The sequence below is a fragment of the Lissotriton helveticus genome, chromosome 6 (assembly GCF_964261635.1).
Source record: "Lissotriton helveticus chromosome 6, aLisHel1.1, whole genome shotgun sequence".
In the NCBI taxonomy this organism is placed as follows: Eukaryota; Metazoa; Chordata; class Amphibia; order Caudata; family Salamandridae; genus Lissotriton; species Lissotriton helveticus.
Window position 1 is genome coordinate 180,931,692 of NC_136067.1, and position 27,965 is coordinate 180,959,656.

Below are 27,965 nucleotides of genomic sequence, written 5' to 3' on the forward strand. Positions count from 1 at the left end.
TGTCGCGGCTCTAAAGATCATCAATTTTGAAGCACGGCCCGCGGGCGTGCACGCATTGCATCCACGTTGTCGCATCGCATCAAAGACGCCAATTTGTCGCATTGCACCGGAACGTCGCATCACAGCATCATCTTGTCGCGTCGCACCGGATGACAGTAAGAAACCGATGCATCACCTCCTCTCCGGTAAGGAACGAACGCATCACCTCCCCTGCACTGCAGCAAGGAACCGACGCATCACCCTACCTGCAACCCTTTTGCTTGTTTTGCGTGACGCATCCAAGGAACTTTGAGAGTAAAATGTCTCTTTTATCCATTGAACGAAGCTATTTCTGCCATTTCAGAGTCATATATTTATTACAGGTTTGTGGATTTTTGTCGTTTGGTCTTGTGTTAAGTCTAGTAAAGATTACTTATTTTTCTAAACCGGTGTGGTGTCCATTTGGAGTGTTTTCACAGTATTACTGTATGTGTTCACAAATGCTTTACACACTGCCTCTGAGATAAGGCTGTCTGCTTGTGCCAAGCTACCAAGGGGGTGAGCAGGGGTTATTCAGGAGTTTCCCTGACTAGTAGCAAGGGTCCCTATTTGGAAAAAGGTGTATATCATTGCCAACTAGAGACCCCCATTTCTAACAAGTTAACTATAACTCGCTCCCCCGCAATGCACTGCTGATAACATCACATATTACATCTCTCATGACATTGTCAGTGACATCACTCATGACATCACTGATGACGTCTCTGATGGCATCATCCAGTGACTGAGTGTTTCTGAAAAGTTTAAGAATATTATCTATATATACGTCAAGATGTATTGAAGAATGAGTGGGTGTATGAATGTCTGTATGGATGACTATGTGGGTGCGTGACTGAATGTATAAGTGAGTGATTAAACGTGTCTTAGTTAATGCATGGGTGAGTGACTTATCTATGTGAATGTCTTTATCAGTCTTTCAGTTGGTGTGTAAGTGGCTGCATAGGTTGGTGAGAAGCTACATGAGTGTCTATATGGGTTAATGATTGGTTGTCTGAGTACCTGTATGGGTGCCTGAGTGTCTGTATGGGTGGGGGAGGGGGTGTGACTCCCTACATGGATATATGAGTGGGTGATTCACTGGGTGTATGGGTTCAAGAGTGAGTCTCTGAGGGGCTGTATGGGTTTGTGAGAGTGTTTATGGCTGTGTTGGTGAGTGAATAGATGTCTCAATGGTACATGTATGAGTAACTACATATATGAAAGGCATTATATGTGAGTGTTGGAGTATATAAGTGACTATATGTGAGAGTGAGTGTTTGTGAGAGTGGCTGTATGGAAGAGTGTGTGCTTGTGTCAGTGATTGTATAAGAGAGTAAGTATGTGTTAATATCTGTATGAATAAGTGAGGTGGTGAGTGTAACTGTATAAGGAGTAATTGGCAGTGTGATTGATTCTTTGAGTGACTGACTAGGTGTGTGAGTAACTCTATGGGTGAGTGGCGGTATCTGAGTATCTGTATAGGTGTACAAGTGCATATATCAGTGGCTGTAATGCTCACTGACGGCATGTATGAGTGACTGTATGGGTGAGTGGATGTGTGTGTAGACCTATGAATCAGTGAGTGGGTATGTACTAACTGGTATTGGTGTGTCTATGGTTTAAAAAATGTTATTCTGTATTTTTGAGTGGGTGTATGAAAGGTTATGTTAGGGTGTGAGGAGGTGCATTAGATATTAAGTGGATGATGTCATCAGTGATGTAATTTGAGATGTCATCAGTGATGTCATCAGTGATGTCACTGACCATGACATGAGTGATGTAATATGTGACGTCATCAGCAGTGCATTGCGGGGGCGAGAGTTATAGTTAGCGCAACTAACTATAACGGCCGAATTTCTCAGGTTTTGTACGAGAGAAATGTCTAATTAACTATAACGTCCCAGAAACCTGTGTTTTTTTCAGTGAATTTCTAAGGTTTTTAAAATGCTAATTTCTAACTATAACGTCCCTGCAAACAATGTTTTTTTCAGTGAATTTCTAAGGTTTTCTAAATGCTAATTTCTAACTATAACATAATAGTCGCGTTTGCAGAGTGGTGCAGAAAGGGACACGGTCTCAGACCAGCTCTCAGGAATTCTGCTGCGTTGTGCTTTCATGAGGTACCAGGAGGGCTACAATGTCCCTCAGGAGTAAAGTGGACCTTATCCCCCAACCAGGAATGTGCCAGGAGGCGCATTTGAAGAGTAGTGGAGAAAGGTTAGCGTGGCCTCCGAAGACCTCTTAGCAATCCTACTGTGTGGGACTTACTGGAGGTAATAGGAGGGGTAGTTGGCCCCCAAGGAGAACCTTGGAGTCCAACTACCACTCATATTACCTCCAGTCCCACACAGCAGTACTGGTAAGTTCTCATAGCAGGCCACGCCCCCTTTTCCCACCACTCTGTAAAAACACGCTCCCTGGCGTGCTCTTGGATGGGGATTAAAGTCCCCTTAGCTGTACTTAGGGGCCAACTTGCCTACCTGATACCTCCAGTATGCCCCAGATAGTGGGATTGCTGAGAGGTGGATACAGGCCATGCCCCCTTTCTCTCCCACTCTGCAAACGCACCTCCTGGCACGCTCTTGGTTAGGGGATGAAGTCCACTTGTCTCCTGAAGGTCCCTGGGGGCCGACTAGCCCTCCTGTTATCTCTAGTAAGCCTCAAACAGCTGGATTGCTGAGAGTGGTCTGAGGCCACAACCCCTTTTTAGGTCGCGCCTGCGATTGCAGGGGCAAAAGCCCCTGCTGTCGCAAAGCGATCTATTGCAATCATTTCAGCCATTTTCCCGTTCAAGGACTAGGCAGAGACAACAGACTGTCACGAGCACGCAGCCGGCCGGGATCGGATCAGGTCACGCGCTCCGATCCCGGCCGGCTGTTCACAACACATGCACACATGCACACGCAGGCACAGGCAGGGACACACACACACAGGCAGGCACACACGCAGGCACAGGCAGGCACACACGCAGGCACACACAACACACACACACACACAGACAGACGCACGCACACACATCCCCCTCCCCCCAACTCACCGGGCTCTTTTAGTGCATTCTCGATCCTCGATCTCCCTCTGCAGGCCAGCGCTGGTCTTCACCCGGGCCCCCTCCTGGGACCCGGGACTTCAGATGCCACACTCCGCCCTCTCACGCTCAGCCCGGGCTGCTTGCGGTTTGGTAGGTGAGTGATGAAACCTCGTCCTGCAGCCTGTGAGCGGATCGAGGGCTGTCCTGGCATTTCCAGCAGTGGGGGTCGGTTCTCCCCGAGTGCTGCTCTCAGCAGTTGGCCAGCGGTGTTGTAATTAGACCCCGCCCCGCGGACTGCTGAGCGCTCCAGAAGGAGTTTCTTGGTTTGCTTCACGTAGCATAATCGTGCGTCAGGTGGCAGTTTAAGACTTATGAAGTGACTCCACGCGACTGCCTCTCTGGAATGACGTCTCGCGGCAGTTGTGTCGTCACGAGGCAGCAGTTAACGTTATGAAGTGAAGTACAGCAACTGTTGGTGTTGCGAAGTGCGGTGGCGCAGCAGCTGTTTGAGTTCCAGTCTTCGGGCTCGCCCTGCCCCGAGCGGCGGAGGCAGCTCCGCGAGAGGAAGGAGCACGCGCCGCCCCGCCCCCGGCTGCCAGCAGCAGCTGCACGCGCTGCGCCTCGCTCTGCACAGGCTCCCTCAGCCCCAGCCGCTGCGCGGCTTCCCCGGCCGCCCCCATGTACGGATCGGACAAGCCCGTCCTGAACATGATGGACTATGGATTCAGGGTTCCGGCGCCCAGCGGAGACTTTAGCCCCTTCAGCGCTAGCATTCCGGTGTTCCGTCGTTTTGATCTTCCCTTCGGTATGATCTCCCCCTTCGCATCTGCGCATGCGGATGCACATTTGAAACAGTAGCCAAACAGTAACACTTTTGCATGTATTTTTGATCTCCCCCAGCACAGCCGCAAAATACCAAATCTATTTCTCTTCCTCTGTGCTACCCTCCCACCCCGCTCTAAAGTTTTCAATCCAGCAGTCACACCCTCGTTGATATTAATCACTCACACTTTTATTTGTATTAATGTTAACATTTATTGCCTTTATGTTGCCAAAATTGCTAAAATACATCATACAGATATAATATACACCATTGTAATTACCTAAATGCATGTAAGAACCATGACATGAAGGAATAATTTTACATTTTTCTGAGCTACTATGGGGATTAAGCATCCTTTGAGATTTTATTAAGTGTGGACAGTAGCGTGACTTTATTTTGTTGGTTAAACATGTTCAACTGGCCAAGGTTTCTGTTGCATATCTTCTCACTTTATGAATTTATATTTTTTTCACTGTCAATTAATGTGCTTACACATCCTTTTAAGAAACTCTTCCAGGGAAACTAGTTGGTCTCTGCTGGAATCAATGGGCCTTATTTATTAAGGCCTTGCGCCGCCGGTGCGTCACTTTTTCCCATTTTAAAAGTGACGCACCGGCGGCGCAAGGCCTTCATAAATACGGCCCAATGTGTTTTGTGAACACAAGTGTATTTTTTTTAAATCATGCAAACAAACAGCGCAGAGAGTGTCTCACTGGTTAGCTCTTGTGTTCCACGCACAGATACCCAAGTGAGATGTCAAAAGAGTTACACATGTGGAGTGTTTACAGTGTCCAGCTTCACAACTGAAATACGTAATATCGACTCGTAAGGCACAAATGGGAGCTTCGCACAACGCTATCCCCAAAATTCCAATCAATCAGGTTGTAGATGAGAGAATCCCCCCACCCATCTCCTGTAACTATACAAACTCTGACCGGAACAATCAGGCGTCATAATTAAATCACATTTTTATTAGCCCTCTGCCAATTAGAGTTTATTAAATTTTGAACATACCATAAAAGCACAGCAGTTTATATTTGGAAAAAAAAATCATTGTTATTATAAACCTCTCTTTTATTCTACCCTTAATCCCGTCAGGTGGATTAGCAACGGGAGGCCTCCGGATCTCCCTCCCTCCCTCCCCACACACACACTATCTGACATACCTTACAGCACCTTTGCGCTTTTAAGGTGATAAAACTTCAGGTGTTCTCACACTAACACAGGATAAATACAATAATTCACTCATGCTCAAAAGGTCACCTTTCCCCCATAAGCAGTTCTTGGCAAAAGGCAAGTGAGACCCAAACTGGACACCAGATAGCGACAGCAATACAAAAGTTGTAGTTAAAAATCTGTCGAAAGCTGCTTCATATTTATAAAAACACAGCGAACCTTTCTGTCTGTTCCATGTTAAAAAAAGCATCGGCATAGCCAATAGGTCTCGCTTTTGGGACCTTATAAGTATTTCGTTATGCAGCACAATATCCTTGGTGCAACAGCATCAACTGTTGCATGGCTAAACACTTCTAAGGTCCCAAAGGCGAGACCTATTGGCTATGCCAATGCTTGTTACACCACCTTGCAAACACGCCTACTGTCGCACTGCTGCTCGGGGGATGAAGTCCACTTTAGTTGTGAGGTCCTCAGGACACCAGAAGACCTCATCGCCCCCACAGCAGTGCGCCAAGAGGTGCTTTTGCAGAGTGGTGTAAAAACGGGCGTGACCTCGGACCACCTCTCAGCAATCCCACTGTGTGGGGCTTTCTGGAGGTACTTGGTGGGCTAGTTTGCCCCTAAGTACCCTTAAGATTCTAGGGGACTTTATCCCCAACCCAGAATGCACCAGGAGGCGCGTTTGTAGAGTGGCGCAGGGAGGGGGTGGGCCTCCGCCGGGATGGCAGCTTTTTTTAATGGTTAGAAGGGGGGCCCGCGCAGCCCCCCCCATATTTTTGGCACATTGCCCCCGGGACCTGGCCCACTCGGGGGCTTATTAAAACGAATCGCGGGAGCCTAAGCTTCGTTTTTTAAAAACAAATCATCCGGATTCGCCCACCCAGCGCGAATGTGGCTCAAAATATTTTTTAATAATGCTTTTTGGGCCCTGGATGTCCCCCTGACCAGGCCTAGGGGGTGTTTCTATGCTGCCCCCTTTTCTTGTTTTTCTTGTTTTTTAACGTTTGTTACCTTTTTGCTTGTGACTCGGTACCAAGTCACAGGATGGCTGTCAACACTTCCTGGTTTTACGTGTTGGCAGCCAATGAGTAACAAGCTCGTGATTGGGAGAGCTCAGCCAATCAGATCTCACAATTCTCAAATATCGATATCTATAAATGTTTAAATATCTCAAAAACTACTTAACGGATTTACACCACTTAAAGAAAAGAGTGCTATTTGGACCAAAAGCTACATTTTTTACCAAATTTGGTGTAGTTCTGTTTAGCAGTTCGTGGCGTAGCTGGGTCTAAAGTTTCCTATGGAAATTAACATAAAGAAAACAAGTTTTTGGGACCCCCTTTTTTTCTCGGCCCCCGCTGGATGAATCATCCCGAAGCAGTTTTGAAAATTTTGTGAAGATTTGTCAAACGGTGCCAAAGATATTGGCAAAAGAGAAAACACTTTTTTGATAGAAACAGTGACCTAACTTTAACTACCTATGGGGGGTTGAGGTGGGGGGCAGGAGATAGGGAGAGGGAGAGGGAGAGAGAATGAATATATATACACAAATGCAGCTTCATGTAATCTACATACTAAAAAAACATATAAAATATGTCAAGGTCACCTTACCTTACGGTCCATGGTGATAAACTGCTTTAGTTTGTCCCAGTCCGAAGGCGTGATGTAGGTGCGTGGTGGATCTTTGCGGAGCTCAGTGTAGGGATCTGGGGGTGTTGCTTCTGGAGGATTCAACTCCATTCCTTCACTTTCCAGGAATTCCTGTAAACACAGAAACAAAGAAGAAATTGAACATACTTTCCAACAATATATTAAAACATATTAACATATTTAGAGAAGTGTTTGTCAATAATATGTTAGTTCTTAAGGTTGGAAGATACTGAAAAAACATTTCTACTCATTTGTCTAATTGGATCAATACATTAAGCAGCAGAACACCTTATGGGCGACCATCAATTAAAGCTCAGACCAGATGCGATTTCAACAATTTAGCCTGATTTCCAAGATGATATTCTACTTAGAGGTTAGTCTGAGTTGTTTCTACACATATACCGTTCTGCTGTATTCAACACTGTATGTTATAATGTACTACTGAACTGGCTAACTGGAGAGCCTAGTACAGGACAACTCCTGCCTGAGCCTCTCAAGGAGGGCAGAATCCAACAGGCTCCTTCCTCTCTTCTCTGCTCTTTTTCTTTCCTTTTTCCTTTCCTTTGCCTGTCCCTTTTTCTTCAACCTTTGATCGCCTGGGTTAGGCTCATATAATCCATAAAGGCACATTAACCTCACGGTTGTATGACTAATCAACTACCACTTAAACAACTAATGCCTCAACCGCGAAGGCTAAAGCACTACCAAAGCCAAACCACTACTTTCTGTACAACGAATGCCTAAACCACGAAAATTTATAATTTTTTCATATTTCCTGAATTTACCACTACGTTTTTAAAATTGCATGTTTGATTCATGGTTAACTTAAACATTTTTATTTCAGTAATCTTTAAATGTTCAATTTTTTTAACCTTTTTTTACATGTGCTGTTCGAGCATGCTTGCCCCTACCAAGTGATTGTTCTCAAGGTCGGCCAGCGATTCCAAGCATACTACAAACGTCTCCCTCATAGAAATCAATTGCGATTATTAGTCATGTGGTCAAGAGACTTGCACCCACTTATGTTATGTCAGAAGTGTTTTCAAACTTGTTTAAGACTTTAAAGGTCGTGGTTAAGGCTTCGTTGTTTAATACACTCGTTGTTAAGGATTTGTTGTTCAGGCTGTTTCCCTAACCTCACGCTATGTATGCTCATGTAAAATTTTGCCTTGGATACCCTTGCTTACCCTGATATACGCTTTCTGTATACCTTGTGAAAATCAATAAAGTACTTTGAAAAAAAAAACCAAAAAATTTCCAACCAATCCAGCTCCTTTCTAGGACCAAACACCACACTCAAGGAGCGTACTCCCAAATACCATATCTAAGAAAACGGCGATACCTGAATACACTACATACAGATAGGCTAAATAGCTTAACTATGATACCCAATGAGACTGTCCAGAGAAATAAAATACTGAATGTGGAGGATTTCTCAAACTAAACTGCTAGAAGACCCTCTCCTCACATGAAACCATTAACTTCCCTTAACAACCCTGAACAATTTCGTTTAGCCCATTTCACTACAACACTTCTCATGCTGAAGACAGAGGATTGCTACTCACGAATTAGTTAACAAAACTGTGAAAACTGGTAGCTGTTGCTAAAGGGCCATTCCATCCATACTATCACTTGTTGCTGCAATATTTGGATCATGACTGGTTTTCTGCATGCTACATATCCGAAAGAATATCTAATTTTGAAAAACGTTATAGGCAATCTTAGACACCATGACAACATTATATCTAATCTTAAATCTCTACAACTAGTATGATTGATTCAAGGTAACATGAATCCTACCGCTGGGAGTTGTTGCTAAAGAGGAAGCTTCAAATATATTACCATTTATGCTTTTGACACTCCAGTTTAGATATTTCACTATACCAATCATATGTTTACCAAAATATACAAGTTAAAGATATCTTTCCTTTGAAGGTGGAACAATTTGCAATGATCTTCTATCAAATGTTCTACCAATCTTGGCTTCAGACGAGTACATAAAAAACCTAACATAAAAAAACTTTCCTCTTCTCCAATGTTTTTCCACACTTATTCTAAAAGTTCCCATAAGAAGATATAGGGCTTATTATGTTTTTGCAGAGTGGGAAGGCATGCCTACCAAACCTGTGGTTCACACACCAAGTAGTGGTGGGGAAACTACTGCTTGTGCAGCGGAGAGCCCTTCACCAGCTCTGTCAGTACACAACCATTGGCAGCATCCTGTCTGTTGGCACAAATATAGCAGGTTTAATTGAACAATCACAGTCAACAAAAAACCTCTAAACCTTACCCCAGGTACCCTATGAGTAAAGGAAATCTTTGGGTATACCTGTGGGTATTTTTAATTATATACCTCTCTTCTGGATCCCTACTTATCCAGTTTGATCTATCTAGAGAACTCCCATTCAATTTGGTTGAATCCGCCCTAGTAGTACCATCTTACCAGGGTGTGAGTGCTTGCATTGTTCAACAATCTGTCCATAATTTCCTTTGGTTTTGCTTTGTTCGCCCTAAGTTGGCAGGGTATGCCCAGACGTGGGTTCCTTGCTCACTTTGCCACTGGATTCAAGCTAGCCTGGCTGATGACAGCTGATTAGCCAGAAACCGCTCCCAGGATGCTTGTTTCCCGTCCAGGGAAGACATGGCTTGGCAGTTCGGGCTGGACTGTTCCCATGAGGCACAGGGTCAGACTGATTTCCATATGGCCATGTCTAAACTGGGGTGGCGGAGTGAGCTAAAGAATGATGATAAATTAAACCCAGATCAGTTGACTGGGGGTGAGTGCTTGCATTGTTTAACACTCCGTCCATCATCTCCTTTGGTTTTGCTACATCTTACCAGGGTGTACTTAGGCGCCAATGATGAAGCATGTCATGATAAAGTGAGTGAGGCGCCTAATCCAATAACTCTAGATACCCAAGAGGCATGAGGAAAGGACCCTCCTTCTGATGATAGGACCTATATTTGCCACATTACTAGTCCTTGGCATCACATGAAAGTGATCGACATGTTTCGGACTTTTTTTTCCCCATATAGATACTTGGCCTTTATCAGGACCTTTCATAGATCAGATCCTTATATAGCCATCACTCTGCATTGTATTTAGGTAAGTATATTCTACTTACGCGTCTTCGTTATTATTGTATAACGGAGTTTACAAGTGTGGAATCTGCCCATAACCTGGGGGAGAAAAGAGGGGACAGAACATAGATATATCTGCAAACAGTATTACATCTGTGACTGCTCTCATCTTAATCCCAGTATGAGGCTACCTCATTGCATGCACCACCACCCTAATAGTGTCGGTGAAGAAGTGCTGCACCCAGGAGCTTCATGCAATCGCTGTCAATTTAAAATGTGGTATGGTGCATTGTTCGCGAGCTCCATTCCTTGGGCCTCTCCAACAGATAATAAAAACAGTGTTCTACTTGTGTTCATGGGGAGGAGTGAAGGAGATTATGAAAGGTGTTTATGTACATATGGACCTCAGGGACACTTTTTTGTCAACGAATGTAAGGCGGATGTTTTACTTCCGGTTGTGTAGTCGGTTTAGGCAAGTAAGATCTGTTATCATGGTTACCCCCACTTTTTGCTTGGTGTCAGTATGTTTTTGACCTAGTCTGATTAGGATCCTTCTAATCAGGACCCCAGTCACCGTGCTTCCTCCCTAAATTGACCATGGTAAGTACTTTTGTACATCCACAATTGGCTACTGGTATACACTTGTAAGTCTCTAGGACATGGCACTAGGGCATAGATACACCAGGGGTCTCTCATGGGCTGAAGCATGTTTTGTTCCACCCATGGGAGGCCACTTAAACTGTGACTACAGGCCTGCCATTGCAGCCTGTGTGAGTTGGTGCTTGCACCTCTCACGACAGCTATAAGTTTCCTTATACCAGAAGTCATTGCACTTAAAACCTATAAGTCACACCTAAGGAAGGCTCTTCAGTCCTGAAACAGGGTGCTTGATTATGAAAATGAGCAGGACACCCCTACAAATCCCGGAGTTGATTCTCCAGGCTTTGTAAGTGCGGTCCTATGCAAACTGTCCAGGGTGGTGAAAATCTCTGGTGACATAGACTTTGAGGTCCTCAGGGAGTCAACAGGCATGTTATCTTAGGGACTATTGATGGAGCAAGGATTCGCACGTTACGCGACTTGCTCGTATTCATGAACCTCGAATAATCATAATACAGTAATTCAACCTGTCCGTCTTACTAATTTCCCCTTTATTCTGACATTTTGGGTGTCCCAGAGACGCTTGCATATGTGTGTATTAACCTTAACAACGCTTGTCATTAAAAATGGCCGCTGCTTGGCGGGGTTTTCTTCTGCGCATGCGTTAGTCACACTCACGTGACGTGACGTACTCGCAGTTCTGGTGGGAATCTTTTGCACTTGCGCACTAGCATTAAGATGGCCGCTTTGTGTTCTCACATGCCGAAGCATGCGCTGCTGCTTTTTGAGCTACTGTTTCGTGTGCCTCTAACATTAATGCTATAGTTATTATAAAGTAAGGGGTAAGAGTAGATATTCATGGTATACAGTGTATTCATTTTTTCCTGTATTTCTAAATTGTTTTCGCTTACTTTCCATGTATCGCATTCTTGGGGGTTTGAGAAGCTCTCGTGATTCCATATTGAACAGCCCTTCTGCGCATGACAGTCCTCTGCCGGTGGCATTGAAATTCTGCCAACTCGAAGTCCCAGCCAAGATGTGCCTGGGAAGATGCACCTTCGCCTAGCAGAAGAAGCTGAATTGCTTTCAATGTATCACAATTCATAGATGTACTATTCTAATAAGAATGTTAGGTCATGGGAACCCCAAATTCAATAGGCGGTCCCAGATCATGTAAATGCAGGCTTGTAGAAATGAAATATGATTGGTGTGTTGACCTCTCCTACTTGGGGACCAATCGAAACTGGGGATTATTACACTTGCAACATTTGGGGGGTGGTACACTGACCCGAAAACAGTATAACTAGCCTAGGTTTAGCTAGAGAATTTGTCCGACTTGTCCGAATAGCTGACCTGTCACTGACCCATCGCACTCAATAGGTGACTTGATACAGAGGGCTGTGGAGCACTCTGTCCGAACTTTCCATAGACTCGAGAGGTTTTAAACCTTAAAGTGCTGGCGGAGCACTTTGCTGGGGAATTCGAAAACCCAATCGGGATTCTGACTGATAGCTGCAGAGAGGGTGGAGCGCAGGCGTTGCTTCCGAACTGCGGGTGCTGGTCGTGCCTTGGTGGTCCTGTCCTGATCCTAATCTGGGTTTCCTGTCCTATCCTGGGGTGTCCCTTCCGTCCTTGCTGTCCTATTGGCGACTGTCCTTCCTCGGGGTTCCTCCTGTCCTTAACTGACCCGCGGCCAGGGTTAGTCTTCACATCACTCTACGTAAATATAGTGCTGAAAAGGTCTACTCTGCACCTTCTATATTTTCCTTTCTTTTGCTTTAATAAAGACATTTCTTTGCATATTGATTTTCCATGCTTTCCGCATTGCCAGCTGAAAGATCATACTTTATGATTGTTATTCTAGCATGCCCCTTGTTTTTCCCCGTTCACTAGCCACTTCATTTTAAGTCTAAATTCTGAAACTGCTGTCTAGCATGTTCCCTGTTCTTACCTCCCTTTAGATTCACAAATGGTTGGTTTTATTTACTTCCTTTATGGATACGTGCTCTTTGTAATTCTGGTTATCGATTGCTTGCTCGTTGTAAACCTCATGTTTTATGAGCTTGATGAATTTTAGATAAAGGTTTTCGAAACTTCTTGAGTTTGTGGTTATTATGAAAGTACTGGAGAAATGTTTGTCTGTGCACACCCTAATAAATACTGAGTACGCTTAGCTTAATACTGTTTAACAAAGCGTGCGTGCTGTTTGGTAGAATGGCAGCCAGCCTGAATCAATAAACAACAGCTAGTGGGGAAACCACTAGTATACCAAACACACTGCAAAGAACATTTGAAAGTATAACAATGAAATCACATGAAACTGTGCATATTTATCATCAATTAACCAATGAAAGAGTCAAATTCGAGTCATAAATAAATCAGCTTTTGTATTCATTTGCATTTGCATGAATTACACAGAAAATAATTATTGTTAGCTGCAGCGCTGTTTCCTGTACCGCAGGCAGAATTATTTACGCAGTAGTTGTTAACAAAACAATATATAAGCATTGCTGTCAATGTTAACAAAACAATATATAAGCATTGCTGTCAATGTTACAAAGACTGGTAAATATAAATTAATGTTTTGTTACACAACCAAAAACCAAATATTTGTTGAGGCCCAATGCATTTCGGGTAGATCCCTTCCTCAGGGGCACTCCATAATTAAATTTACGCACGCCATAAGCCAACAGAGCATCAATTACCTAGACGTTCTAATCAACATCGACAACAGCAAGCTTGAGACGTCAGTCTTCACGAAAGCTACAGACAGGAACAATTTACTATTGCATTCAAGCTTTCATCCACCATCACTGATCAGAAATTTACCGTACTCTCAGATGTTGAGAGTTAAACGCATAACTTCTAACAACACCACTTTATCAGAGGCATTACAAAAGCAACAAGATAAATTCATTGAACGAGGCTATCCTTCGAACATTCTGACTACAGCATTGAATAAAACTCAAACTCAAGAACGGGAAACGTTACTCACTCCCAAAGTTAAGAGTCTATCTAAGCGACATGTTTTCGTATCAAAATATTCCACGAGGTCACAAGCAATTAAAGGCATCATCAAATCAAGATGGGAATTATTAAGGCAAGAAGTAGATTTCAAAGGTCTATTTGATGAAGAACCATTATTTGCGTACACCCGCAGTAAAAACATCAAGGAAATTCTGGCAGCGAAAATGGAAACCAAACAACAATTTCAGGGAATGCGAAAGTGCTTTAACTGTGTGCACTGCAATAATGTAATAACAGGAAACAATTTACATCATCCACACTCGGGTAAAGCGATCTCATTGAGGTATAACGGGGATTGCAATTCAATGAATGTAATTTACATGATAAAATGTCCCTGCGGACTTCTTTATGTTGGCAAAACCTCCAGAAAATTGAAAATACGCATCACAGAACACAAAAGCACATTTCGGACCAAATCAACTAAATCCTACTTTTCCTCCCATTGGATAGATCATCAACACACTAATGCACAAATAAGATTCACTATTCTAGAATCATTAACCTTACGACCAGATCAGAATAACACGACATTACTAGCACAAAGAGAAGCATGGTGGATTAAGTATTTGCAAACGCTGGTCCCGGGAGGTCTCAATGATAGGATTGAACTTCAATGCTTTCTGTGATTCTGTACTTTTGACTCAGCCTGCAGGGGCTCGTGAGCATTTTTTTTCCAGCTCACCTCATTGGCGGACCTTGGACCCTGGGATATCTGGCCCCTGACGACCACTCTTCGCCTCTCTTCGCCTCCCTCCAGCCGCCGCAGTGGTCATCTAGCGCGGCAGCAGTGCGGAGGGGGCGCTCCAAACTACACTTCCCAGGCTCCCTCTGCTGTGGCCAGACGCCACACCATCGCGCCGGGCGGCGCATAAAGCAGGCATCACCCCGGTGGAGCGGGGGTGCCTGCAGGGGCTCGTGAGCATTTTTTTTCCAGCTCACCTCATTGGCGGACCTTGGACCCTGGGATATCTGGCCCCTGACGACCACTCTTCGCCTCTCTTCGCCTCCCTCCAGCCGCCGCAGTGGTCATCTAGCGCGGCAGCAGTGCGGAGGGGGGCGCTCCAAACTACACTTCCCAGGCTCCCTCTGCTGTGGCCAGACGCCACACCATCGCGCCGGGCAGCGCATAAAGCAGGCATCACCCCGGTGGAGCGGGGGTGCCTGCAGGGGCTCGTGAGCATTTTTTTTCTAGCTCACCTCATTGGCGGACCTTGGACCCTGGGATATCTGGCCCCTGACGACCACTCTTCGCCTCTCTTCGCCTCCCTCCAGCCGCCGCAGTGGTCATCTAGCGCGGCAGCAGTGCGGAGGGGGGCGCTCCAAACTACACTTCCCAGGCTCCCTCTGCTGTGGCCAGACGCCACACCATCGCGCCGGGCGGCGCATAAAGCAGGCATCACCCCAGCTCTGCGGGACGTGAGCGGGACGCCGGGCTAAGCCCGGGCAAAGGGCGGGCCCTCTGTGGCCCTCAGAGGACCGGAGGAGGACGGGGCGGGCTACCCCACTTGGCCCTATCAAAAGAGGAGGTACAGATACATTTGACCCTATTTACTATTGTGTTCGAACTGACCAGTGTCGTTATCGGGCCTTTGTAGTCCAATCATCATGTCCATTTGGGAAGAGCTTAATGCCGTGTGTGGCACAAACTATGCCCCTGATATATTAACTCCCCCCATAGCGGGGAGAGTTACTGACCTTATAAACTGTACCACCCAGGATGTACCTCTATCCCCTGACCTAATCACTTTTCAAGTAAATACACTGTCCCGGGAGTCACCCAGCAATAGGAACAACGAGGAGATTCCATTAAATATCGACCAAATGTGCTGTAGCTCTTCATCTCTCCCCGCCAATCCAACTGTATCAACGCCATATAATGCGGGGACTACATTAATTGACTCTGTTCTCCCCCTCCAATCGACCCTACTGGCCCAAATTGAGCGATTGTTGAACGCAGCTCTATCACCCCTGGTCACTAAAATTAAGGATTTGGGAGACAGGTTGACCAGTGTTGAAAAAATAGTAAAAAGGATCTACCCATCTTCTGTAAATACTGCTGTTTCCGCACGTTCTACGCTCTCTATCAAGCCTGACAAGCCTAAAACCAATGAACACAGGAAAGCACGTACAATTGATTCTTCTCTGAGCATACCAATTCCAAGGGGCCGTAACGTCACTTCTAAGCCCACCCGTGCCCCTTTCAAAGCTCCTAGGTTTCCTCAAGAAAGAAGGCATCAAATTAATTTACCACCTGAAGCTGCCCCCTACGTGACTGTTCTCTCCGGGGTCCCTGAACTTAGTCAGGGCAAACTTGAAACAAGTGAGGATCTGCTGAATAAAGCCATCTTTTGGCTTAACAACAACAGACCGCTGCCACCTGTCCTAGATGGCGGAATCCTGAGCGTCAGGAGGGTGGGGTGGCTAGGCATGTCGCCCAAAGACATTCCGGGAGACCTGATATTAATCAGATTTAAACACAGGAACATTGTCCCCTATTTAAGATTTTCTCAGCTTAAATCTGCAGATGGTCCTATTTCTACTTGGGACTTATTTGATTTTTACCCTGGCCCCAGAGTAGCGAACAATAACACTTGGTGAAAGGGGACTCTGTCTACCATGTGTCATTACTCCTCACCATATTGATTTTATTGCGCTTAAAATAACTGTTGAGTTTTATACACATGTATGTAAAAAGGAAAAGCCTAATATGCTCTAAATAATTGTATTTATGTAACTTGACGTACATGATATGCTATTTCTGTGTATTTCACGCATGATTTTATTCTTGTTGTAGCTTCTATGATTTTTTAATTTACAAAAATCGAAATAAAGCTTTCTATATGACTGACTCAGCATTTTTGTAAATGTGTCGATCTCTTGGTTAAAATATTCATTTCACCTATTTCACTTTTCCAAGAACAGTACGTTCTCATAGCACTCACAGATACAACAGTCATCCACATTTCTTATATGAGCACGTTTTCACAATAGTTTTTGGCTTGACTATCTTGGTTTCAAATTTATTACATTTGTTTTCATTTCGATTTTTGATCACTCTTCAGTCTAGACATGTTAATAAAAATTTTTTGAACACGATCATTGGTTTTTCCTCCAGTGGTGTTATATTTAATGTTACACATCTTTATGCATGAGCCACACTCTTTTTCGTACTATCTACATGGGTAACAGCAGGGAGCAAGTCCGGCACTTCTGTGTGATGCAGTGAGTTTTCTATTCTTGCACCGACACAGTAACCGCAGCGGTTCAGCAAGCTGGTGACATTCATTATTTTTTAGATTCACATATTTGACATTTGCCATATTTTAATGAATTATCAGTGCATGGCAAGTTTGTTGGTAACATGCCTATGAGGCATAATTAAATGAGGTTGAACAATACCTCTATATTCACTACAGTTAGAGTTAGTGGTCATTCAGGTTGTAGAAAGGAGACGCTAGTAGTCTATCAGCACAGTAGTTTTCGCTGCACCACTCCAATATGGCGGATTCAAGGCAGTCCTATTTCCATGTTGATGCCAGCCGCGCCGCGTTGTTTTTTCATAAGCCAGTAGGCTTTCAGTCGAGTTTGAAGCAAGCCTTGGGGCAGCAACGTTACGGATTTATGGGATAGTTACTCACGAGACGGTGAACGCGTAAACTTTTTCTTCATGCCACTGAAAATTTAGATGGTACTTTTTGAAAGCGAGGGGCATATACTGAAGAATGTGTTTTGGCATTACATTACAGATTGAGTCTTTTGGATTTGGATACACTCTTTTGAAACGATCACGGAGCCCAAGATCAACCAAGAGAAGCTGTTCATTGTGAGTTTTTTCCGTGCAATAACGTGAGAATTACAACAGAGGTTTTTTTTAGATTAGTGTTACAATGGTGAGTGATGAAATTACGATCAGATTGGGTCTCTTGCCTTGTTGCAGATTCACATTCAGCACAGCGCCTTGAAAGACACCAGTTCTCAAGTACAACTGAAAAAAACAATTTCTATTGTCTTTGGGTTCCTTATTTGTGGAGTACAGCTATATTAGGTGAGTTTTTATCGTGCAGTTTTATAAGTGTGTTTATTTGGCTGATCATAGGTTTGAGCATTCATAGGAAGTTATGATATTGAGGAGAGTTGTGTTTTCTTGATCTGTTGTAGATTTTGGCCTAACACAGTACCCTGGGAGAGTTGTTCCAGTAACCACTTAAGAGAGACTACTTATACATTATAGTAAGTGTCGAGGCTAAGATGTTAGATGTGAAGATATCAGATGCTGGCACTTGTTTAGTTACTTCAACGCAATTTGTACTTTTCATTTTTGATGTTCACCCAGCGTGAGGCGACTTACATACTCCTTCAAGGCTTCCAGTATAGACGAGTTTTACACAACTGATAACACGCAGTGAGTTCAATAAGATCAGGATTTGTCGGTTGTGGTGATGTCATCACGTCACTTGCTAGTATTTAGTTGAACACAGGCACACAGTTTCTGAGCACTTTTATGCATGCAGATGGTCTTGGTGGTTGCTTTTCTTGCTGTTTCTTTTTGTCTTAACCTTGAGTTGACACATAAAGTTTTTTCTTATGAACAAAGTTGTTATATTTCTTGGACATTGAAGCAACATGCACCTTCTGAATTGTACGCATCAGTATGTATTTATGAATTTCTGACAATATGTTTATAGATGTCATTCTTTGTTTTCGTTTGTTATTTCTCACAGTGCCCCTGAGGAAGGGTTCTACCCGAAATGAATTGGGCCTCAACAAATATTTGGTTTTTGGTTGTGTAACAAAAAATTAATTTATATTTACCAGTCTTTGTAACATTGACAGCAATGCTTATATATTGTTTTGTTAACATTGACAGCAATGCTTATATACTGTTTTGTTAACAACTACTGCGTAAATAATTCTGCCTGCGGTACAGGAAACAGCGCTGCAGCTAACAATAATTATTTTCTGTGTAATTCATGCAAATGCAAATGAATACAAAAGCTGATTTATTTATGATGCGAATTTGACTCTTTCATTGGTTAATTGATGATAAATATGCACAGTTTCATGTGATTTCATTGTTATACTTTCAAATGTTCTTTGCAGTGCGTTTGGTATACTAGTGGTTTCCCCACTAGCTGTTGTTTATTATGAAAGTACAACATTGAATATATAAAGTATAGAGGTTTTAGTGTCTGCCTTTTTCTTCACAGCTAGCTCCCTGATCCGTTGTGGTCATTAGGTACCCGTAATAGTGGAATGGTAAGTCGGGTACACAGGAAATGAAATAGGAAGGAACTGGGATACTGGTAGCTAGAGCGTAAGGTCACCTGATCTATGAGTATGGTGAAACTGAATTTTATGGGCCCGATACGTGTATGGTAAAAATTAAATAGTCGGGTGACCTGCGCGCTCTATCAGTATCAGTGATCTTTTTGTTTGTGAAAAGCAAGTGCACGCTCCCAATAGCTAGTAATCCAAGGCAGGTGAGACACAGGACTTCCCTTTTCCTATCAGGGCAAGCCTATCTCCTCCACGTGAAGAGGTTTTATCCACAACACTGATAAACTGAACATTGTCACCTGCATTTATCAAGCTATATCCTTACTTTCACAATAGAATTGCTAACCTATGTACAAGGCCCTATAGAACTCACCTAAACCTTCCTCTCAGAAGGGTGATCCACATATTCAATGCCCTTCTAGGAAAGAAGAAGAGCTTTCTCCTGAGCCTCACCACCTATCCCCCATTGTGGAATCACAGCTTTTATATATATATATATATATATATATATATATATATATATATATATATATATATATATATATATATATATATATATATATATATATATATATATATATATATATATATAATATAAATATAAAATATAATTTTAAATATATATATATATATATATATATATATATATATATTTATTTAAAATTATATTTTATATTTTGCAACCATAAAAAGAGGGTGAAGAAAGTATGTGTCCATACACACACATATACTTTCGAGTTTTTCGCAATATGACATGTAATGCAATGTAGCTCTTTGTTTCCAATTTTAGATTTAAACATTGTACAGTATGTTCATTTTTGTTAAGCCCGATAGCTAACAATAAAAAAGACAACATTTAATACACTCCTTATTCATGTTTACGCTTGAAGATCAAGTCAACAAAATGTTAAGGAAAAAAACATAAGATTATTGATATGCATCAGGGTTATAAAACTTGAGCATTCTTACCTGTGTGAATCCATCACAGTTGACAACGCGGAAGGTCTTTCCATACATGGTGACATTAATTCCAATATTCAGGTCTTTCCAGTGATAGTGGTCACCAAAGTCATTCTTGGGTTGCCTCTGACGCTTCATGAACTTGCCCTGAGGAATGCCTGAGTTAATGACATGGGGCTCCATTATAGATATACTGTCATCTTCCAGGTAGTAGTAAATTTCAACTGGACGGACCCTGTAACTTTCTTCTTGAGATAAGGTAACAGTCTCCTGGAAGTAGGCATCAAATTTTAGGACCTGCAGAATCAGAACAAACAGATGAATAAAGGAACATCGTTGTTTTCCTTTTTACATCTTAGCCTCCCTTTTTAGTTGACTTTGACAGTGCTGTATCCAGGACTGGCCATAGCGGGCACCGGGCAATCCCCTGGTGCGCCTTAAGGGTGGGGGCCGGTTTTGGGCTCCTGGGGGCCGATTTTGTTACAGGGCCGTTTTTGCAGCATAGCTGCAAAATCGGCCCTGCAACAAAATCGGCCGAAAACCGGCCCTAGCAAAGCGCTCTGCGGCACCTCCAACCCCCCCGAGTGGGGAGGGGGGGCCGGCCGAGCACTTTGCCAGGGCCGGTTTTGGTTCCCAGTCCGGCCCTGGCTGTATCAGTTATCCTGCATTGGCAGAAATACAATTGTCACAAATTCTGAGCAGCTGGTCTTTCAGAGCTTAGAATTATCACTTCACCTAAAGCAATAGACTCCTTAATTATAGGTGGGGAGCCATTGTGTAGCATTTCCCACATGTTACAGCTGACAGTAGTTGGAAACTCTGCTGGATAGACTCGGGTCAGAGCTTCTGTGGCAGTGTGTTGGTCATCAATGCTTGTTATTTCGTTTTGTATATCGAGGCATACATAAGAGGAAACCAAAGAGTTATGACCCCAGATGCACACATGCTCAGGTCAGGATCAAAAGAAGAGAAGTGGAAGGAACAATTATATTTCCCATGTAAACTTACTGCAGAGCTGCCAGACTATTTTCCACCCTTTAGGTCTCTTCTAATCACCAACTCCTAAGACTTCTCATTCAATATCATGAATCACTTCTGCTGGAATCCTGACTCATTCCCCTAACTCCTTCCCAAGAATTCAGAAATGTTAAACCATATCATGTTTTGAAGAACATGGACGAGAGAGTGTAGAGACCATTACTGAGGTTGTGTTGAGGCATACCTGAGTATGTGCAGCACCTCATTGAAGGTATAAAGAGATTGGCCAATGGTGTCTGGAATTTTGCTGAGAGGGTGCAGAACAAGGTTGTGGATGCATTGCAAGGGGCTATCATGGGCAAAACGCAGGCTGGGGGTGTAAATTAGCCGTAAGGAATGAATTTGCATATTCACTCTCATTGAACTGGCCACACCTCAGAGTATGGTTTCACATTGAAGAGGATGTGTAGAGTCTGAGATTATGCAATGTAGCCTGTTCAGGATGTTCGCTGCAAGGTACGAAACCAGCTGCAAGCTTTGAGCTTATTTTCCAGTATTTTGATGCCAACTTATAAGAATACCAGCAAGAGGAGCCCAGTGATCAACCAGCAAGGATATCTAAAGTCTTGGTTTGCTTAACTAAATGTGTAGCATACGACATGTATCTGAGTCTGTATCCCAATAAACGAGGTGATTAGCGTATTGACTCTTGTGCAAAGTCCAGTTAACCAGTTACAAAGTCCAAACACTGACATGCGCCAAATGGACCTACTGAAAACCTACTGAAAACCGACTGTAACTGGACAACAAGAACACCAGGTTACGTAAAATGCATATTGAAGTGATGTAAATGGTAACAAGAAGCCATACTATAGTAGGAATTTTTAGTATTGCTACAAAATATTTCAAAGACGGGATAATATCTTTAGGTTTTAATGTATAGTGTTATGGAAATTATTCACTGCCTGCACCCACAAGAGTCCTCAGACCTTCTATTGTTCTCTAGATTTGAACAGTCTAGAAATTGTAGGAGTCAGCTGAGTCGGTGGTGGTTATATACCAGTATATTATCAGGTCCAGTTTGAGTTCCATTGTTTTAGAGATTTCACAGTTTGACATTGTGGTGGAAGCTGTGGAACTCTCTCCCCTCTACCTTGCGCGCAGAACCCAACCTTCTTACGTTCCGCAAACTTTTGAAAACCTGGCTCTTCCCTTAATCCTTCCCTCCGATGCTACCTGTCATTAGCGCTGGGACGCTCAAGGGCAGCCATGCGCTTTATAAATCCTGTTTTCATTTCATTTCATTTCAACTGATCTTGAAATCCCAGTTCCACAATTCCATCTACTGAAGTGAGGAATCTAGGTGCCCAATCAATCAAATCTCCCACCAACAGCCTGATAGATTTGAAAAATTACGCTTTGGTGAAATTTGGAGTGAACTTCTGAGTGGTAGCCCAGTTCCAGCACTGAACTCTCTCTTGTGAACACTGACTTATGAGACCAAATGGCTCATTAACTGGTCACACCCTTAAACTCTGTCAGGTGACCTAGACACCAATCAAGAGAGCACTAAGGCCCGTTAATGTCACATTGAGACTTTGGACCATCATTTCCTTGACAACCATACGGATCCCATGTTTATTTTGGGTAGTGGGTGTTTAAATGACAGAATTCTTGGGAAGTTTTCAGATTCTCTGCCATCTTGGCTCAAATCCATTGAAGTCTGTCTTTTCACACATGGTCACTGAGAAACAAGGGAGAAGGGCAGACATATTATTGAAAAATCGTTACATTGTGACATACAGGCTGGCACATTTGCCCTGGTGCCTGGTACTGGAAACTTTGAGTCAGATCTCAAAGCATCACACCAATTGTTTAAGAGCATGGAGCTTGCTCAACAACATAGGCTACAGACCTCCAACGTAAAGGAGGGACTAAATGATTTACTAAGTGGCTCCTTGAGTCTAGCTACTTCAGACTTGTTCCCTGGTGCCTGGGACTGGACACCTTGAGTCAGTTCTCAAAGCATTACACCAAGATATTAAGAGCATGGAGCTTGCTCAACAATATAGGCTACAGAATTCCAGTGGAAAAGGAGTGACTAAATGATTTACTAAGTGGCTCCTTGAGTCTAGCTACTTGAGTCTTTTTGGAGTAATGACTCAGCTGCAGGAGCTAGAACCATATTATTTTCTCTGGTGTACTTTATTTTAGATGACCCGCTTTAAAATGTGTAAGTAAAGGACCCATTATTTTCTAAAGCTATAGCTTTGAACAAGACATTTTTTTAGATGTATTTCTCTTGCCATACTTTATTTGATTTCCAGTCCCTTCATCTCAACCTGGACTTGCCTAGACTACTCAGTTTCGCAACAACAGATGGGCCAATTTAACAGAGTAATTTGGTTATCTAGCTTCAGGCCCTGGAAAATCAATGGTGAAGGAAATTACCAACAGCAGAAATTTCTTAGTTACCCCTGACTGACCCATGACCCAGAGAAAATCCGGATCCAACAAGTTCAACTCCAACAAGGTATCCTTCCATTTGTAGGTACATGTTCCCATGACACTCTTCTGCGAAGGAGCTGATCGACAAGACGCTTGATACTGAGAGTCAAAGATCAAATTCCTGTCATCATTCCAACTATTAAACAATCACTAAAAATCACTAAAGGGGAATCACTTTTTGCAATAGATACAGGGGAACTCCGCATTAGAAAAGCCAAACTAAACTTTGTTTTAACATCAGACAACTTACACATAAATCGTTTCTAGTGCATAAATCCCAAAAACCTTTACCATATACATAAAGATTCGTCATTTATTAGTACATTCCATAAAATGGAGGTCAATAACAAAATTTACAAACCCTGACTACAATAAGTAAAAATGTAAAAAATGCAAACCATTCCTTTTCCTGCTACATTCAGAATCTAGCATCGAAAGTGACACCACTATAACTTACACACTGATGCTCAGTCACAGTGCAGTGAACAAAATGTTAAAAATGTTGATGTACATTTTGGTGGACTACAGAATTTGCCAAAACTCACCATCTTCAGGAAATATAATTGTAGTAACAGATACTAGTATAGATATCACACATCATCACATATTCAGAGTCTGATGGAACTACTAATAGCAGGTAGAGCAAACTGACACATTCCTTACATTTATAGCGTCTTGTAATTTCCTACATTATTGTACTCTCTCGACTTCAGTAGATATGTTATTGCTTGTAGTGTTAGTAGACAGCAGGCAATTATGGCATGATGCAGAAACAGAATTCAATCTTGAGCGGTGCCCCTCAGGTTACTTGAGTGGGAATTGGCTGATTCCTTCCAGTCTCGTTGAAAACCATGCAAATATGCTACCCAGTGGGAACCGCTCAAGATGGAACTGTTTCTTTTCAATACCGCAAGGAACCGATATGTTAACAACTGAGGTAGCAAATTGTTGTTAACCATGATGTAGAGGTAGAAGTAGCCAATTCCTAAAAAGCGGATCACTGAAATATTATCGACGGACACATTATCGACTTACCAAAATATCGTTGACAAATTATCGACAACAAAAATATCGACTTACTATACTTATTACACAAACTACAAAAATATCGAGTAAAAAATATCGAGTACTAACTATATCGAATACATAAATATCGCTTAAAAAAATATCGACTACAATTATATCGTTGGACATGAAATTAGCCCTAACACTACAAAAATATCGACTACAAAAATATAGACTACCACAATATCGTTAAAAAAATAATATCGAGTTCATGTTTGCACACTTTTCTTTCTAAAATACCATCTTTATCATCAATAAAAGTCATTTCTTAGTAAAAAAAGAAATTCACATATAATACCTGTTTCTTACATAAAATTACTATTAATCCACATTTACTATACATTCTATTACATGCATTTTATCATTTTCTATTATTATTTGCATTTAACTAACATTTTCATTACTTATTTTCACATATAAATATATTTCATTTAAACACGAACCTGCTTTAATGCGGGAACAACCACATACCACCATTCTCACATCAACAAACACTCCAATTAACTTAAAAAAATTTAAACTAGCCTATACTATGCTTCCTTACATCCTAAAACCAATCAAATCAAAGCACACATAACACATATACTATAAAAGGGCTACATGCATTCTACCATTTGTTGCTGCTACCTATCTGGAAAGTAGATGCCAACACTTTGAAGATTTTGCTGCAGAATAAACATCTTTAAAGATCCAGCTTACTAGCTAATTAATAAAGTAAGTAACACAGCATTTTAGTAGAAAACTACATTAGAAGTGCACTATTTTCCTTACATATCCTAACTCTTAGACTTATTTTATTTTCATGTCTTCCTACTTTTCTGATAGAAACTGCTCCAACACAATTCCTATTACATGGTCATATTTCTTCATGTGCAAAATCAGATAGTAAGTATATAATAATTCTCTGTTACACACCAACTGCTTTGTTTAAACACTAATTTACAAGAGTATTTATTTTTAATTGACATTATATTTACAGATATACAGAAATGGTTCTATTTCTACAGCAAAAACGATAAAATTAACCTAATTACACATGTAAGTATAGATGTGTTTGTTATAAAACTGCCAATTTCATTAATGCACATTTTTAAACAACATATCTTGCTTTTTACATCTTCCCTATAGATCATTTGAAAAATCCAAAATCAACTATAACAAAACACAAAAATACCCTTCAGAAAAATGTAAGTATAATTGTTATTTGCTAAAATGTTGGCACAAAAAACGCTAACTATATTCTTAACACCATGTTATTTATTTTAAATTGCCTCTACAGATATTCAGAAAACATCATACATCTATTCTACATATCATATGAAAACATCGTACACAAAATATACCAATATAGAAGAATCGCCTTTTAAAAAATGTAAGTATATTTATCATTTCTCTAAAACTGCCTAAAATAACACAGTCTATGTTCTTAACAACATCTTATCTATTTTATATTTCCTCTACAGATATTCTGAATACATCATACAGCTATTCTACCTACAACAAAGAAAACGACATATTTAGAAGTTAGTATACGTTTAAATCTGTTACATTTCCAAACGGTTCAGTATTAAAATTATAATATTTTGCTTTTATTTCTTCTATCTACTCTACAGATCATACCTGTACTAAATTGATGAACTCCAGCAATTACTACTATTCTACTATTTAAACAAGTAAGTATATGTAATGTTTACATCAAATGCACTAGTAGACAAAAATGACAACTGCTTTTGAGTAGGAAATACATTTGTTATATATAAACATTAACGTTGTTTTTCTATATTTTCATACCAACAGCAAATAAAGACATACATACAAGAACATCATTCAAAAGACATTTCTGCTTCTGTGACTACTACTTTGATTAACTGTAAGTATAAATGCATCACTAATGATGTTAGCACCACACAAGTAAAAAAATGTGTACTGATTTTGTTTCTTTCTACTCTTTCCTAGAACAAGTAAATCAAAATGACTGAAGGTGCAGAATTTGTCATGTCTCAGAAAAATAAATTGCTATTATGCTACATGGGTTATGTGTATAATCAGGAGAGACAAAGTGGTAGAAAGGTTTTTTGGAAGTGTACACAATATTACTCCAACAAATGTTATGGGAGGGCCACTACCAAGGAAACTAATGTGCTATTTACTAGAGAACATAATCATCCCCCAAATGTCACCGAAATTGAAATTAGAGATGCCTTAGAAAGTATTAAAAGTGCTAGCACACAAAGTGACAAACCCACCACCCAAATACTTAAAGAAGAACTGGTAAAAATACCTCACCATGCTTCAGGTCAACTACCCTCTATTGATTCCCTGAAACGCACAATTGCACGCACCAAACGACTCACTAGCACAACCCAACCCAACCCAACTTGTTTTGAAGAAATTATTATTTCACCCGAAATGTCCATCACACACAATAAAGATAAATGTATTCTTTTTGATAATGAAAGCAGTACAAACAGAATAATTATGTTTGCAACTGCAAGTAATTTACGAAAAATCCAACAGTGTCCCCAATGGATGATGGACGGAACATTTAAACCCTGCCCAAAACCTTTTTACCAACTGTATTCCATCCACGGTTTATACCATCATTCTAACATACCTTTCATTTACTGTTTGCTACCCAACAAACAGCAAACAACATACACCGAAATTTTAAATGTTCTCAAAACGGAAATCAATAATTATTTTCCTGAAAAAATAATTATTGATTTCGAATTAGCTATGATAAATAGCATTTTGAGAACATTTCCCCACACAGCAATCCAGGGTTGCTATTATCATTTTAATCAGAGTATATGGAGGCATCTCCAAAAATCTACTTTAAGTGTACTATACTCTACAGATAGCACCTTTGCCTATCAAGTTAAAAAGTTAATAGCCCTGGCCTACGTCCCTGTTACAGATGTTGCTGAACATTACAATTTATTAATTGACAGCGCATATTATAAGAGGAATGAGGATAAGCTAACACCATTGCTAGACTATTTTGAAGACACTTGGGTGGGAAGGTTGCACAGATCAGGACATCGACGCCAGCCCAAATTCCAAATCCCTTGGTGGAATGTCTATCTCAGTACTTTAAACCAGGAGGCGAAAACAAACAACAGTGTTGAAGGGTGGCATAATGCTTTCCAAGCAACTACAAAGAAAGGCAAACCCACATTCCACAACCTTCTTGAAGCTTTGAAAAAAGAACAAAGCTATCAGGAACTAAGAATGGAACAATCAGTGTCACAAATAGGGCCCAAACTCACTAAACAAACCCAACAAATGTTCCGACTGCTTCAAAGTCAAGTCACATTATACCCTACAACTAGAGGTTTAGAATACCTGGTAATAATAGCAAAAAGTCTTCTATAAAAATGTCAAGTAAATATACGAATGTCTTCTTACAATACTAATAAAAATAACATGTCATAAACATATATAAAGAATTATAAATAAAACATATTTGTTTGACCAAATTTTTAAAAATATGTTAAAAAATTCGTAACAAATATGCAATGTTTATAATTTTTTATAACATACACATAACATTAGAAATAGACATTTCCCACCCAATCAAAATTGTAAAATAAATACTTACAATTTTTGGAATTGAGAGACGCAATCAAGGAAAAATCAATCCATACAATCCAATCCAATATCTTACTATTCCAATATGGGAAACCCTCAAAAACCCGAAAATAAATTATAAAACGTAAAAAAACGCTCCAGTAAATCCCGAAAACAGTAGTGTGTACACGTTAGGATTTAAAG

The 27,965-nt window shown here is 41.4% G+C and overlaps 1 protein-coding gene across 2 annotated transcripts in view; it reads right to left on the minus strand.

Annotated features, from left to right (window-relative positions):
* EFHC1 (EF-hand domain containing 1) overlaps positions 1–27,965 on the minus strand; it is a 297,382-nt gene that overhangs the window by 261,513 nt on the left and 7,904 nt on the right. For both annotated transcript variants that reach the window (XM_078647587.1, XM_078647586.1), the window contains exons 3-4: positions 19,650–19,937; positions 6,657–6,806 (exon numbers count right to left, since the gene is read on the minus strand). In XM_078647587.1, coding sequence (XP_078503713.1) covers positions 6,657–6,806; positions 19,650–19,937 — 438 coding nt within the window. The remainder of the gene's footprint in view (positions 1–6,656; positions 6,807–19,649; positions 19,938–27,965) is intronic.